Here is a 14,150-nt window from a genome sequence, read left to right on the forward strand (position 1 = left end):
TATATATATTACTGTAGGGGGATCACACTCCCATACCCAGTTTGGGTATAAAACTGAAGACTGACAGTATAAGTTAAGGATGAGGGTAAGGATGCATTTGTGGTTTATAAGGTCAGATTTTTTATTATTACACTGAACTAATACCTGAAAAAGTAGAAAAAAATCAACCATTATTACCTTATTATCATTACCACCACATTCACATGTCATTGATGTTTTATTTCAAACAGGTCAGTTTTGGATGTATGTGGCTGAGACACTAAAACCTTAATATCAATAAAATAATGTGACACATGACTATGTTCACAGTTTCTTCTGTTAAAATCATCTTCTCATGTTTTCATAGAAAGATGATGAAAGAACCTGTAGAAGAATCACCAACTAAAGCAGCTTCCACAGCAGGTAGGAGATCAATGGTTTGTCTGATGAGCTGTATGGATGTAAAGAGAGAAGGTACAATCCTTTGCCGTTTTGTAACACTTATTGGAAAAAATTTGTCAGAGCACTTGCACATAGTTATCTATATACTGTCTTTAAAAATGGTCACGAATTCAAATCTGTTGCAACATGTCTTAATCTTTCTTTGGCACATTTTCATAACAACTGTCAGTCTAAGGGGCTTGGAAAAGCAAGCAACTTCACTCAAAATGATCTCCTTGTCATCAATGTTTGAGGGGGATACATGTTTATGTCTCTTCCTTCTTCTTGTAGAAGAGGAGCTTGCCAGGGTGCGGTCAGCTTTTGTTTGGAGGGTGTCAACAGAAATCCTTAAACAGCTCCTTGAGGCCCTTGTAAGTGACGGTGTCTTAAATGAATTGGAGAAAGAATCAATACTGGAAGGGAACCCAGTCAGAGCAGATAAGGCACGTTGCTTCATTGATACAGTGAGGAAGAAAGGGGACAAAGCCAGCAGGATCATGGTCAGACATCTTCAGACTATAGATCTCTCCCTTTTCTCTCAGCTGCGTTTATACTCTGATCCATCTGCTCAACAAGGTGAGTCCACTTTTCTCTGTAGTTTGTTGAGATGTGAAGTTTAAAACCTCAGAATTTAATATAATGAAAAGCAGAAAGCGGGAACTTCATTCCACAACATACATTTGGATTTATTAAAGGGCTGCTCACATGGAAAAAAAAAACCCTTTCCCAAACGGCCATGACGGAGTGAAGATCATTAGAAGATGTATTGGTAGCAGAATAAACCCTGCAATTACCTCTTAAATCCATGCCTGCAAGACCACTCTGACCACAATCATCACATGTACAAACTACAAACTACTGGAGAATAAAGAAAATCTCTTAGAGACATGCTGAAAACAACTCCCTGAAAAGTAATGAGGTGGAATAAGAAGTATGTTGTACTAACCAAGGGTTTTAAGTGTGTTGTACTTACAGAGTAGTAAACTAAAGTATTAACTTGAGAGAAATTATATCACATAAGCGTTTAACTTAAAATAGACTGCTCAGAATGATTTTTTTAACATAGATTTTTCTTACCTCTATTTATGTGAACAGTAATCTTATTTAGTTGTTAAAACCGTGAAAAACGAATTGCTTTTAAAAAAAAAAAGTAGTGTCACTTGTGTGACTTCTTGAGTGCTTCAGAAACCCATGAAGGAAAAATATTCCAGTCTTCTATGAGTCACAGTGTGCATAATCTCTTTTTGAGTTTATGGCAGGAATTTAATGTGAAATATTGAATTCCCCTCAGATGTTTATTTTAAACAGTGTAGGTAGCAGTTGAAAGACAGCATGAAAGTTCAGTGGGATTTTTTGTGACAAAATTTCGAGAAGTCCAGAGTTGAAAACCTGTTTAGTTTGTAAATGTTCCCATTGGTTACACAAGCCACAAAGCCAATTTTTTATTTTACATATGTAGGTTTAAAAACCTTTAGTGTGACTGCGCAGAAGTTCCATTTATTTAAATTATAACAGAACAGGAGCGTCTTTGGTTTGGTGATGATTTGTTGTATCTCAAGCTGAGCATCACTCAGTGAATGAAGCCAGATGTATTTTTCATGACATCAAGATTGAAGAAGCACAAATAATACAACAATCCAAACAAGAGGAAAAGTAATTTAAGTAACTCTTTGAGACCATTCGTTAAAATGTCAGTGGAAGTACACACTTGATCAAAAAGAAAGAGGAAAAGATTTGAAAAAAAAGGCACCTCTTCACATTTGCAAAGTGATATCTTTGCCCGTCCTTCATCACAGAAGCCTGTTTAAAACCAAACACAAAGATGGTAAATGTTGGTATAAGTGATCAGTCGTCACCATGCTCTTGTCCTGTGTACAATCACTGAAAGACACAGATTTGATAATATAATAAAATGACCTAAAACTTGTTAATGGGAAAGCTGGTAAATATATGATTGTTATGTGATGGCTAATATCCATCTGCTTATGTCCAAGAAGATAGACTAAATCATTCACTGTTGAATATAAACAACGTCAGCAGCTGTTTGGTTCTCTCCCACTTCCTCATCATGCTGTTAACAGGCAAAATACTACCTGCTGTCTCTCCTCCAGGCAGATACCCTGAAGCGAAAAAAAACTACAAGAAATATGAATAAACATTAGAATGTAAACAATGTCCAGCATCCAAGCTTTTTGGTTTAGTACTAATGCAACTGAAACAATTTCTCTTCACTTTAATAGCAGGATGGTGCACTTATAATTAATAAGATTTCTTCAGTATTGTAATTTGAGATCTAAGCACATTTGAAGAAAAAATATGTAAAAATGCAAAACAAAAAAAGAAGACAAAGAAATAAACAGACTGTTTTTTTTCTTGCTATTTTTAATGATTTATTTAGAGGCTCTTCAAAGTTGTCAGCCTCGGCTTAAATCTAAGTTGAAGAAGAAATTCCAGTGTGTGTTTGAGGGGATCGCTAAAGCAGGAAACCCAACCCTTCTGAATAAAATCTACACAAAGCTCTACATCACAGAGGGAGGGACTGCAGAGATCAGTGATGAACATGAGGTCCGACAGATTGAAACCGCATCCAGGAAATCAGATAGACCAGAAACCAGAGTCGGACAAGAAGACATGTTTAAAGATTCACCTGGAAAAGATGAACCAATCAGAACAGTGCTGACAAATGGAGTGGCTGGCATTGGGAAAACAGTCTTAACACAGAAGTTCACCCTGGACTGGGCTGAAGACAAAGCCAACCAGGACATCCAGTTCATATTTCCATTCACTTTCAGAGAGCTGAATGTGCTGAAAGAGGAAAAGTTCAGCTTGGTGGAACTTGTTCATCACTTCTTTACTGAAACCAAAGAAGGAGGAATCAGCAGCATTGAAGACTTCCAGGTTGTGTTCATCTTTGATGGTCTGGATGAGTGTCGACTTCCTCTGGACTTCCACAAAACTACAATCCTAACTGACCCTAGAAAGTCCACCTCAGTGGATGTGCTGCTGATAAATCTCATCAGGGGGAAACTGCTTCCCTCTGCTCGCCTCTGGATAACCACACGACCTGCAGCAGCTAATCAAATCCCTCCTGACTGTGTTTCCATGGTAACAGAGGTCAGAGGATTCACTGACCCACAGAAGGAGGAGTACTTCAGGAAGAGATTCAGAGATGAGGAGCAGGCCAGCAGGATCATCTCCCACATCAAGACATCACGAAGCCTCCACATCATGTGCCACATCCCAGTCTTCTGCTGGATCACTGCTACAGTTCTGGAGGATGTGCTGAAAACCAGAAGGGGAGGACAGCTGCCCAAGACCCTGACTGAGATGTACATCCACTTCCTGGTGGTTCAAGCCAAAGTGAAGAAGGTCAAGTATGATGAAGGAGCTGAGACAGATCCACACTGGAGTCCAGAGAGCAGGAAGATGATTGATTCTCTGGGAAAACTGGCTTTTGATCAGCTGCAGAAAGGAAACCTGATCTTCTATGAATCAGACCTGACAGAGTGTGGCATTGATATCATAGCAGCCTCAGTGTACTCAGGAGTGTTCACACAGATCTTTAAAGAGGAGAGAGGACTGTACCAGGACAAGGTGTTCTGCTTCATCCATCTGAGTGTTCAGGAGTTTCTGGCTGCTCTTCATGTCCATCTGACCTTCATCAACTCTGGAATTAATGTGCTGGAAGAACAAACAACCTCCCAGAAGTCTGAAACGGGACAATCTACACTTAAGCACTTCCACCAGAGTGCTGTGGACAAGGCTTTACAGAGTCCAAATGGACACCTGGACTTGTTCCTCCGCTTCCTTCTGGGTCTTTCATTACAGAACAGTCTGATTCTCCTACGAGGAATGCTCACACAGACAGGAAGAAACTCACAGAGCAGTCAGGAAACAGTCCAGTACATCAAGAAGAAGCTCAGTGAGAATCTGTCTGCAGAGAAAAGCATCAATCTGTTCCACTGTCTGAATGAACTGAATGATTGTTCTCTAGTGGAGGAGATCCAACAGTGCCTGACATCAGGAAGTCTCTCCACGGAGAAACTTTCTCCTGCTCAGTGGTCAGCTCTGGTCTTCATTTTACTGTCATCAGAAAAAGATCTGGATGTGTTTGACCTGAAGAAATACTCTGCTTCAGAGGAGGCTCTTCTAAAACTCCTACCGGTGATCAAAGCCTCCAACAAAGCTCTGTAAGTAAAAGTGTACTCATCCTTTTATTTTTGAAATATTGATTCTACTTAACATAAAAACAATCAAGTGAGCAATTTAAGAAATATAAACATCGTGATGGGTGCTGATTCATTAAAAAACCTTAAAAAATTGAAATGAATGATCATCTGCAAGCATATGATCCTTTTGAATTGTCAGAGCAGCAGAAATTATCAGCATTTCTGAGACATCTGTGGGTTTATCACTTGTCAAAGTACCTTCCAGAACTGTTTTCTTTGTACCAAAAACTCATCTACCAGTCCGGTGTTCTGTTACTGTTTACTCTTCAGTAGAGCAGGGCGATATGGCCAAAAATATTTATCACGATATATATTTGAAAATTTGCGATAACGATATAACTGACGATATAATTGATGCGAGACAAAATACAACTCCACAACATTACTAGTGCAAAAAGACAACCTTCCATTTATTTTCACTTAAACAAGAAGCTGGTTTTTATGTACATTAAAGCTTTATAAAAATGTAACAGTGCAAATGCAAATTCCTTGCTGAAAGTTTAACCAAAAGGCATTCCCAGTAGAAATGGGCTGACATATCCTGAGCATAACCATGTATAATATCCACTGAAGTTAAAAAGAGGTGCTTTGCAACATTAAACTGCAGTGTGCAGTACGTATTTTTCGGACCATAAGGTGCACGGGATTATAAGGCACATTAAGCGAAACAAAGCAGTCAGATAAATCAAACTTTATTAATCTCATTCTTCTTGCTTCCTCCACTTCTGTACCATTGATTCATTAATGTTGAATTCTCTGGCAGCTGCTCTATTCCCATGTTGTTGCAGTATATTAATGACTAACCTTGTATTGTGGATGGATTATCTCAGTTGTTCTCCTGACTGAAGTTCGGTCCGTTTACAGCATCCTGCCATGCGATTGCATTTGTCTCTAACTATCAGGAACCTTAGTGTTCGTCCTCCAGCTTCACTATTTATGTTATGCTAACATAGCTGTGTCGCTAGCGATCAGGTAGCACATCATTATATACCAGCTAGCCCAACTTCAGTAACCCTACAAACGTCACTGCTGTTTAGTTTCCTGTCTTCATTTATGTTGGAAGTGATAGCAGAGCTGTACGTTTGAATTTTTTCAGAAATCTCTCAGTCAGAACATGCAATATCATGCTTAGGTAACTAGCGAAACTAGCGAGCTAACTTCCGCTAGCTTCCTGCTAACTTCTAACTCCGTTAAATGTATAAATTTTGTTTTCATGGATGCCTGGAAGTTAAACTTCATAGTTACACCTGGTAAAGCAGCAATGCTGATTGTTTTATTAAAGATGAAAGAATTTAGACAGTTTTTAACTCTCAGTGATGCTGCAGTGTTCGTTTGACCTGAATGATACGGAGTTTAGGACCCAGATTACTCCCAGATTTAAGAGCATCTTAGTCCGACAAATATGACAATAACTACATGTTCTGCAAAAAAATGTGCTTTGTCGTGTATCTGACGGACAAACACCAAACCAGTTCCACATCACTGAAGTTGCCCCATTTTTACAAACCAATTCTGGTTCATCTGTTTCACTCAACAATCGGCCATGTGCGTATGAAAACAAAGGCACTGCGCATGCGCGTTTTACTCATATTGTATTGCGATATTTCATTTTCCTATCGTTGCCTAACATTATACAGTATTACCGTGAATGATATAATATGGCCCAGCCCTACTCTTCAGTTATCATTCATTTAATCTCTGGTGTTCTAAAGTAATTTCTCTGCATTAGTGCACTGCTCAGTTCAATATGGGAGTTAACTTTTTTCTATATTATTATTCTTTATTGCGCTGGTTTCCAAACTAGGGTACGCCTACCCTCGGGGGTATGGGAGAGGCTGTAGGTGATATGTGGGATGGGGTAATTACCAATTCAAAAAGCCTAAATTTGCACTAATACAGTTTAATGTGGCTATTACATACATGTGTATATACCACCCTCTGGTGTTTAGCAAAACAATTGCCCTGACAAAATACATGGGTGCGACTTCCCCAATTGACTGACGCCTGACTGTTGAAGTTGCACTGTTGAAGAAATGGACAAATGGTTAACCAGAAAAAAAATGCTCTGCCACCGAAACAGCGGCCACTACCACCAATTTAGCTCATATCTGAAGATGCATTTGCCAGTGACCGCGCAGGTGATTGTTCAAGAATGTGTTTGTCAGATTGGGATGCCAGCACAGATGTATCTGTGGTTACTAGCCAAGTATCTAGCATAGAAGGAGACAGTCATGTGGAAAGTAATGAAGGGTCTGATGTGGAGCCTCAAAGTGGGAGAAAGCATGTCACCTCTGACTATAACACAAAGAAGCGCAAATATGATGACAATTATATTTCACTGATGTTCACATGTATAAATACTGGGGATTTTCCCAGCCATAATGTGATAATTGTGCAAGTATTGTTTTACAACTCAATGAAACCTTCAGTATTGCACAGAGATTTAGAGACAAATCATCCCCATTTGAAAAATAAACCATGAGAATATTTTGAGCGACAGCTAAAATCACTTTCAACAAGTAAAAGCTGCATTTGAGTGCCAGATCCTATGAATAAAAACAGACGACAAGCATCTTATATGGTCAGTTTTAGAGTGGCTAAAAACAACAAACCCCACACTATTGTGGAGGACCGCATTCTCCCTGCTGCTTTAGATATGGTAGTGAGAATGTTGGGGGAAAAGGCAAAAAAGACAATACAGTCCATTCCATCATCAAACAATGCTGTCTCATCAATGCAACATCAGAAAATGTTTTACAGCAGCTACTTCAGCACATACGCCACAGTGAATTTTACGCAATACAACTGAATGAGTCCACGGATGTGGCTCCTTGTATATTTGCACAACATTCATGAAGGAACCGTCAAGGAGAACATGTTGTTCTGTAAACCACTCGAAGAAAGGACAACTGCAGTAGATATTTTTCAAAAGCTGGACACATTTATGATCACACATGGACTCGTGTGGGACAGATGTGTTGGCATCTGCACTGATGGTGCACGGGCCATGACTGGGAGACAAAGAGGTGTGGTTTGTGTGTACAGGCAGTTGCGCCAGATGCTTCTTGGGTACACTGCAGCATCCAGAGAGGCTCTTGCTGCAAAGGGAATACCTGTCCATCTGAAACATGTCTTGGACACCACTGTAAAAATTATTAACTTTTTGAACTCCCACTTATTTGCTGCATTGTGCAGTGAGATGGGCAGCGAGCCTGAGACTGTATTACTCCACACAGAGGTTTTCTTGCTCTCAAGAGGGAAAGTGCTGCCCTGTTTCTTTGAGCTGAGGGAAGAACGTAAAGTTTTCTTCAGTAACCATCGCTTTGAGCTGTCTGAACATTTGCATGATGTAGAGTACCTTACGTGCCTGGCTCATCTGTGTGATATATTTTCCCGTCTGAACGAACTCACTCTCGGATTACAAGGCGTTTCTACAACCATATTCATTGTTTATGATAAAGTTGTGGCCATGATAAAGAAGTTAAACCTTTGGAAGAACTGCATGGTCAAAAACAACACAGAAGCACACATTATCAAACAGTGTAAAGCATGACTGTAACATGCACCTTCAGGAGCTGACGGCGCAGTTATGCTGATACTTCTCATAGACGGGCGGGTTAAATGATTGGATACATCACCCATTCACCTCCGTGCCTACTTCGTCATCAGTGTCTGAGCAGGAGAGCCTAATTCAGATCACCACAGATGGATCTCCTAAAAGACCCTGCGCACTGAACAGCCTGTAACTTATTTATATGCAAATACAGAAGTGTAATTAGGATTTTAAGGAAATTTAAATAGTTTCCTTCATTTTATGACTTAAGAGATTTCTAGTTATCCATAACTTCTAGTGGACTCCAATATATTAGTTTTTATTGTCTAGGTTGAACAAATGCCATAAATATAATCTTTCTGTATTTTTTCTTATTTTTTTGTAGGCTGAGCATCTGTGAACTTTCAGAGAGAAGCTGTAGAGCTCTGTCCTCAGTTCTCACCTCCCAGTCCTCAAGCCTGAGAGAGCTGGACCTGAGTAACAATAGCATGGAGGATTCCGGATTGAAGCTTCTGTCTGAAGCAGTGGAGAGTCCACATTGTAAACTGAGAACTCTGAGGTCAGATCAAGTATATTCATTTTTTTTCTTTTGGTCTTTTTTTTCAGCTGACAAAATTAAACAGTTAAAAATTTAGCCCATAAATGTCAGCTTTATCAATTGTTGTTTTTAAATTAGTTTTAAGTGAAACTGTCACATTTTTAACCTGTTTAACCTCAGATGATAAGGATTCTTTAAAACACATTGCAAGTAAATAGCGCTAAATGTAGTAGTAAGTAGCTCCTTACTGAACCCTGATTACAGTTTAACGAGTGTTGTTTCATTGTTCATGTTTTAATTTTCAGACTGAGTCTTTGTAACCTCTCATTGAGAAGCTCTGACAGTCTTTCTGCTGGACTGCAGAATCTGAACTGCAAGCTGACTAGTCTGAGGTCAGATCAAGAGATATTTTGTTTCTCAAAATTAACCAATTAAAGTCCATCCATTTGTTGTTGCATCTTATGAGGTTTCCTGAAGTATTACTGAAAAAAAAAGTGATTAAATATATGAAACATATTATTTATGTTCTTGATTAATTTTCAGACTGAGCGCCTGTAACCTCTCAGAGAGAAGCTATGAAGCTCTGTCGTCGTTTCTTAGCTCCCGGTCCTCTAGTCTGAGAGAGCTGGACCTGAGTAGCAACAATGTGCACGATTCAGGCGTGAAGCTTCTGTCTGGCGCAGTGGAGACTCCACAATGTAGACTTAAAACTCTCAGGTCAGGATTCAAAAATGTTCTTACACTGTCATTTAAAATCTATATTGTTGCACAAACAGCTAAGCTTAGCAATTGTTAAGTGACCTTTTATTTACCTTTGAGTGGATGATTCTATTCTGAAAAACAGTCATAACATTTTTTATAGTCACGTTTTGTTTTTGTTATCGTTTCTTTTTAGAAAATTACTTTATGAACTGATAAACGTACATATATATAGCCATTTTGTGTCTATGACATACCAATATCCTTTCATGCTGGTAGGACAAAAACTTCCAAATGACATGTTTAAGGTTCATATGGGCATTAATGATATAGAATTTTGGGAAACATTATAGAAATGTCTTCATAGAAATAATCAGTATAGGAGGTTATTGGTGATATTTATTCACTGTTTAATTTTAATTTACACAACATAATGTTACATTTCTTAAAATTGAGATTTTTATTCTTTCTTAAAAACAGAAGTCTTTATTTCAGAGGCACTTCTGTCCACTAAACATAAAATCCCAATTTCTGACAGTATTCTGAAGGTTCTTGCAGTATTGATTGTTCATTACACAATTATTAGCAACATATTCCTAAATATTTGCTTAGATTTACTATTTTTGTCACAAACCCCCCCCCCCCCCCCGAGAATTTTGAGCCTGACTTCATCAAAGGAGGAAGATAGGACAGCTGGGTGAACTTCAGTGACTCAAAAAAGCAGACAGAGAGAGAGAGAATTATCTCAAAAAACACCCATGGTTTGAAGGAGAATATAAATCCTGCCCAAATATCAGTTCTAAGTTATATTAATGCAGAAAGTATATTTTCTTTAGAAAGTAGGAAAAAACCTAAAAACAATAAAGTTACTTAATTGTTATTCTAACCTTTCCCCTGCATTATGTGCAATGAAAAACTGATGGAATGTTTCATAAGACTGTAACCCATTTATTACAGGTGACCTATTTGTTAACAGTTCTCTCAAACTTTTTTTTCACTTTCTTTTTCCCCCACTAACACTTTTGGTGTAAATATTTCATAAAGGGGAGAAAACAGTGTAATAAAAACCTCAGACTGTCTAAGACATGGCATCCACAGAAGTAGAAGGAACGTTTCTTCATCCTGTGTTAGCAACCTCGGACCTTAGGACATGTTTGTTCAGTTAAAAAAAAAAAAGGTATTGGTCAATGTGAAATATACCCATGTGATTGCCTGTAATAGGACACATTTGAGCTTGGTTGTTTTTTTGGGGGGGTTTTTTGGATTATTATTTTCAATTAATTAAAAATAAGACTCATGGTAGGCATTACTGAAGCAGTTCCGACCATGGGTTTGACTTCCCCAAAACACCAGAGCAGCTCTTGCTCCTCCCACAAAACAGCTTTAAACCTGTGTGGTTACCACAATAAATGTAGTAGTCTTCCCCAAGTATATTTCATTTTATATACAATGCAGTGCCTCTTCATTCTTCATATATCCATGCTGGACATTTTGATAGACTTGGTCTCAGATTTTTTGTAGTTTATTGCTCTTGTTTAAGGTCAGAAGTCCTTGTACATGTAGCAATCCACTCGTTATACTGAGTCTAACCCTGCTTGCCTCAGTTTCGACTTCCTAGTTGCGGTGTTGGGTTCGTTATAGCACAGATACCACAAATGGTTGTCGTATAGACAGGAATCAGGGATACTAACAGTAAACTCCTGCATAAACATTAAAGAAAGAATTGACCCCAGACCATTCTTTAGCACAGAAACTGAACATTTACTGAACATAAGGGTAGGACAGACAATGTACAAAAACACACATTTTTTTTTAACTCAAATGATATTACAGTTTCATTCAGTAAATGAAATATGCTCTTTGAATACCCTTTAAAATGATATTAAGTCTTAGTGGTTAACTCACTGATACCTTATCAGAAATACGCTATGTAAATATACTAAATGCGCTATACTCACATACAGGCCCCCAGCACACTGACATTCACACTCATTACAGGCCAGTTTGTCAGCTGGAAAACACAGACGGAAACACAGGCGGTGTCTAAGTACTCAAGTATGCAAGTCTGTACTCGTGTTCTTGCTAGTCTGTACTTTGTAAAATTAGACGGAAGTCCAGACTTCCCCAGAACGCAGCGCAATCATTCTACAATTGGAACGGCAGTGTAGCTGGTAATATCTCAGCTCCAGAGTTTTACTGCCATCTCCCGTCAATTTAACTGTGATTAATATTTGGAATGGAAATTACACATGATGTAAAAAATTGCCACCTAGCAATTTTTAGTAGATTTCTTTAAGAAAAAAAGAGTTTAAAAAGGTATTTTAAGCAGTTTGGCAAAATTCGCTATTACATATGATTTGTTTTATAATGTCTAATAGGCTTTATACAGTTAAGTACAATCACGACATGACAGAAAGACAAGCTTAATCTCTCTATTAAGAAAAATAGTATACATGTACCCTTGAATAAAAACAAACAGGTGAGATGTTAGAACGCTTTTATTTTTATTTTTAGTAGACAGTCAAGCGTCTACTAAAGGTTTGTATTCATATGTATCCTGTTGAAAACAATTTTGATATTTTTAAGCAATATTATACTTATTTTAGGCCTTATTTACGCAATGCTATTAAGTAAGTGGGCTCTGGGTTCTTTTTTCAGTGTACTTTCGTATTATATAATTTAACTTACTTTTAATTTACTTGTCTGATTTGTAAAAGTAGTATTACCCACAAAAATGAACAGTAGTGACTAACAGTGCAGTAAATTACCATACACAATGTAAAGTAGATCTTAGCAACAGTCCTTTAATTAGCCAAAATAATAAAATGGCATGTTTTAATATTCGGGCTAACCGAAAAACAGCAATACACTAACTGTACAATGAATCCCCACATACAGTGTAGACCACTGGTAATAGAAACAATTACTGCCCCAAAAACTAAACATAAAGCTGGCACAAATACATCCTACTTTGCAGGCCTATGCTAATACTTGAGAATGTAGCAATCCAATAAGATCTCCAAACTAAAGTCTTTTCAGTAAAAGGGCAAAAAAATGCATCAACAAATGCGTTTGCGCTGACAAACACCTCCTTCATTTCCCTGGATTTGAAAGATGGGTCAGGTTCGTGGCCCAACCTATTTCAGAATTCATAGCACGGCTCTGCCAGTTCCAGTTTCCAAATATGGTGTCAGCTACTTACCTGTATTATTACTCTTTCTTGGTCACAAAATGAACTTTTAAGATATTTTCAGATGAGAATATCCATCCATCCATCCATCCATCCATCCATTTTCTTCTGCTTATCCGGGGCCGGGTTGTGGGGGCAGCAGCCCAAGCAGAGAAGCCCAGACCTCCCTCTCACCAGCCACCTCCTCCAGCTTGTGCGGGGGAACACCCAGGCATTCCCAGGCCAGTCAAGAGATATAATCTCTCCAGCGTATCCTGAGTCTGCCCCGGGGCCTCCTCCGGTGGGCCATGCCCAGAACACCTCACCCAGGAGGCGCCCAGGAGGCATCCTTGTCACATGCCCAAACCACCTCAACTGGCTCCTTTCAATGTGAAGGAGCAGTGGTCCTACTGATCCTGGTCCTGCTCTTTCTCCTGATTGGCCAAACTTCTCACCCTATCTCTAAGGGAGATGCCAGCTAACCTTCGGAGGAAGCCCATTTCCGCCGCTTGTATCCGTGATATTGATCTTTCGGTCGCTACCCACAGCTCATAACCATAGGTGAGGGTAGGGATGTAGATCGACCGATAAATTGAGAACTTCGCTTTTACACTCAGCTCTCTCTTCACCACAACAGACCGGTACAGCGTTTGCACCACTGCGGCCGCAGCACTAATCTGTCTGTCGATTTCCTGCTCCCTTCTCCCATCACTCATAAACAATACCCCAAGATACTTGAACTCCTCCACTTGGGGCAGGAACTTGTCCCTGACCCGGGTTGGGCACTCAACCTGGTCCTCAGCCGAAAGATGAAAATGTAGCTGTGTAAACTTCAAATATCTGTTCGATTTATCAAGACATCACATATTGGCAAAACTGCTCTGATGTTTTCGGAGACACCTGTTATTCACCGGCTCGATAGCTGATCGGGAGGTCAAGGCCCACTAGAGCCGGTGAGAAAATCGGACTCCCCGGCGTTTTCAGACCTGCCACGGTCTTTTGCTTCTTAGGTTAAAGATGACATATAAATCACTTAGATAACTTAAATATGTTGCTTGGCTTTTGGCTTATATTAAACAATGCACATATGTTTTTACACATTTTACATGAATTTTGACTTTTTAATGAAATAAAGAAATTGAATAAATGAATTTATCTCTTTGCTATTCATAATCTTAGACATTACTTATTTTTTACTATTTATGCATTTTTAAAATCCGGGTTATGTTATTAATTGTGTATATTCCCTGCACTTGTTATAGATGTTCACATGACCTATAAAAAATTGCCAAGTCCAAATTTCAAAAGGTGAATGTCATATTGACCTTCACGTTGGGTTGCGATTGGAAGTCCAAATTGTGGACCTAGTTTGGACGTCGTATAATGTCCAGAATGAACCCAATGGGATCTGCATGTCTGTCCTATGTCCAGTGTTTAGTGGGTTGTAATAACTAATAAGAAAAAAAAAAGGGTTTTATATTGATTTGAAAATACTTTCAATTTTGTTTTGGGATTTCCACTAAAATATCAAACAATTATATA

The 14,150-nt window shown here is 38.7% G+C and overlaps 1 protein-coding gene across 1 annotated transcript in view; it reads left to right on the plus strand.

The window, feature by feature from the left end:
• The window catches only part of LOC102210295 (protein NLRC3-like), a 28,440-nt gene that overhangs the window by 8,955 nt on the left and 5,335 nt on the right, over positions 1-14,150 (plus strand). The window contains exons 2-6 of the mRNA XM_005748446.2: positions 347-402; positions 712-996; positions 2,819-4,610; positions 8,588-8,761; positions 9,284-9,457. Coding sequence (XP_005748503.2) covers positions 351-402; positions 712-996; positions 2,819-4,610; positions 8,588-8,761; positions 9,284-9,457 — 2,477 coding nt within the window. The 5' untranslated portion in view covers positions 347-350. The remainder of the gene's footprint in view (positions 1-346; positions 403-711; positions 997-2,818; positions 4,611-8,587; positions 8,762-9,283; positions 9,458-14,150) is intronic.

Source organism: Pundamilia nyererei, unplaced genomic scaffold (genome assembly GCF_000239375.1).
Source record: "Pundamilia nyererei isolate P.nyererei 1_Seehausen unplaced genomic scaffold, PunNye1.0 scaffold00222, whole genome shotgun sequence".
Taxonomy (NCBI): Eukaryota; Metazoa; Chordata; class Actinopteri; order Cichliformes; family Cichlidae; genus Pundamilia; species Pundamilia nyererei.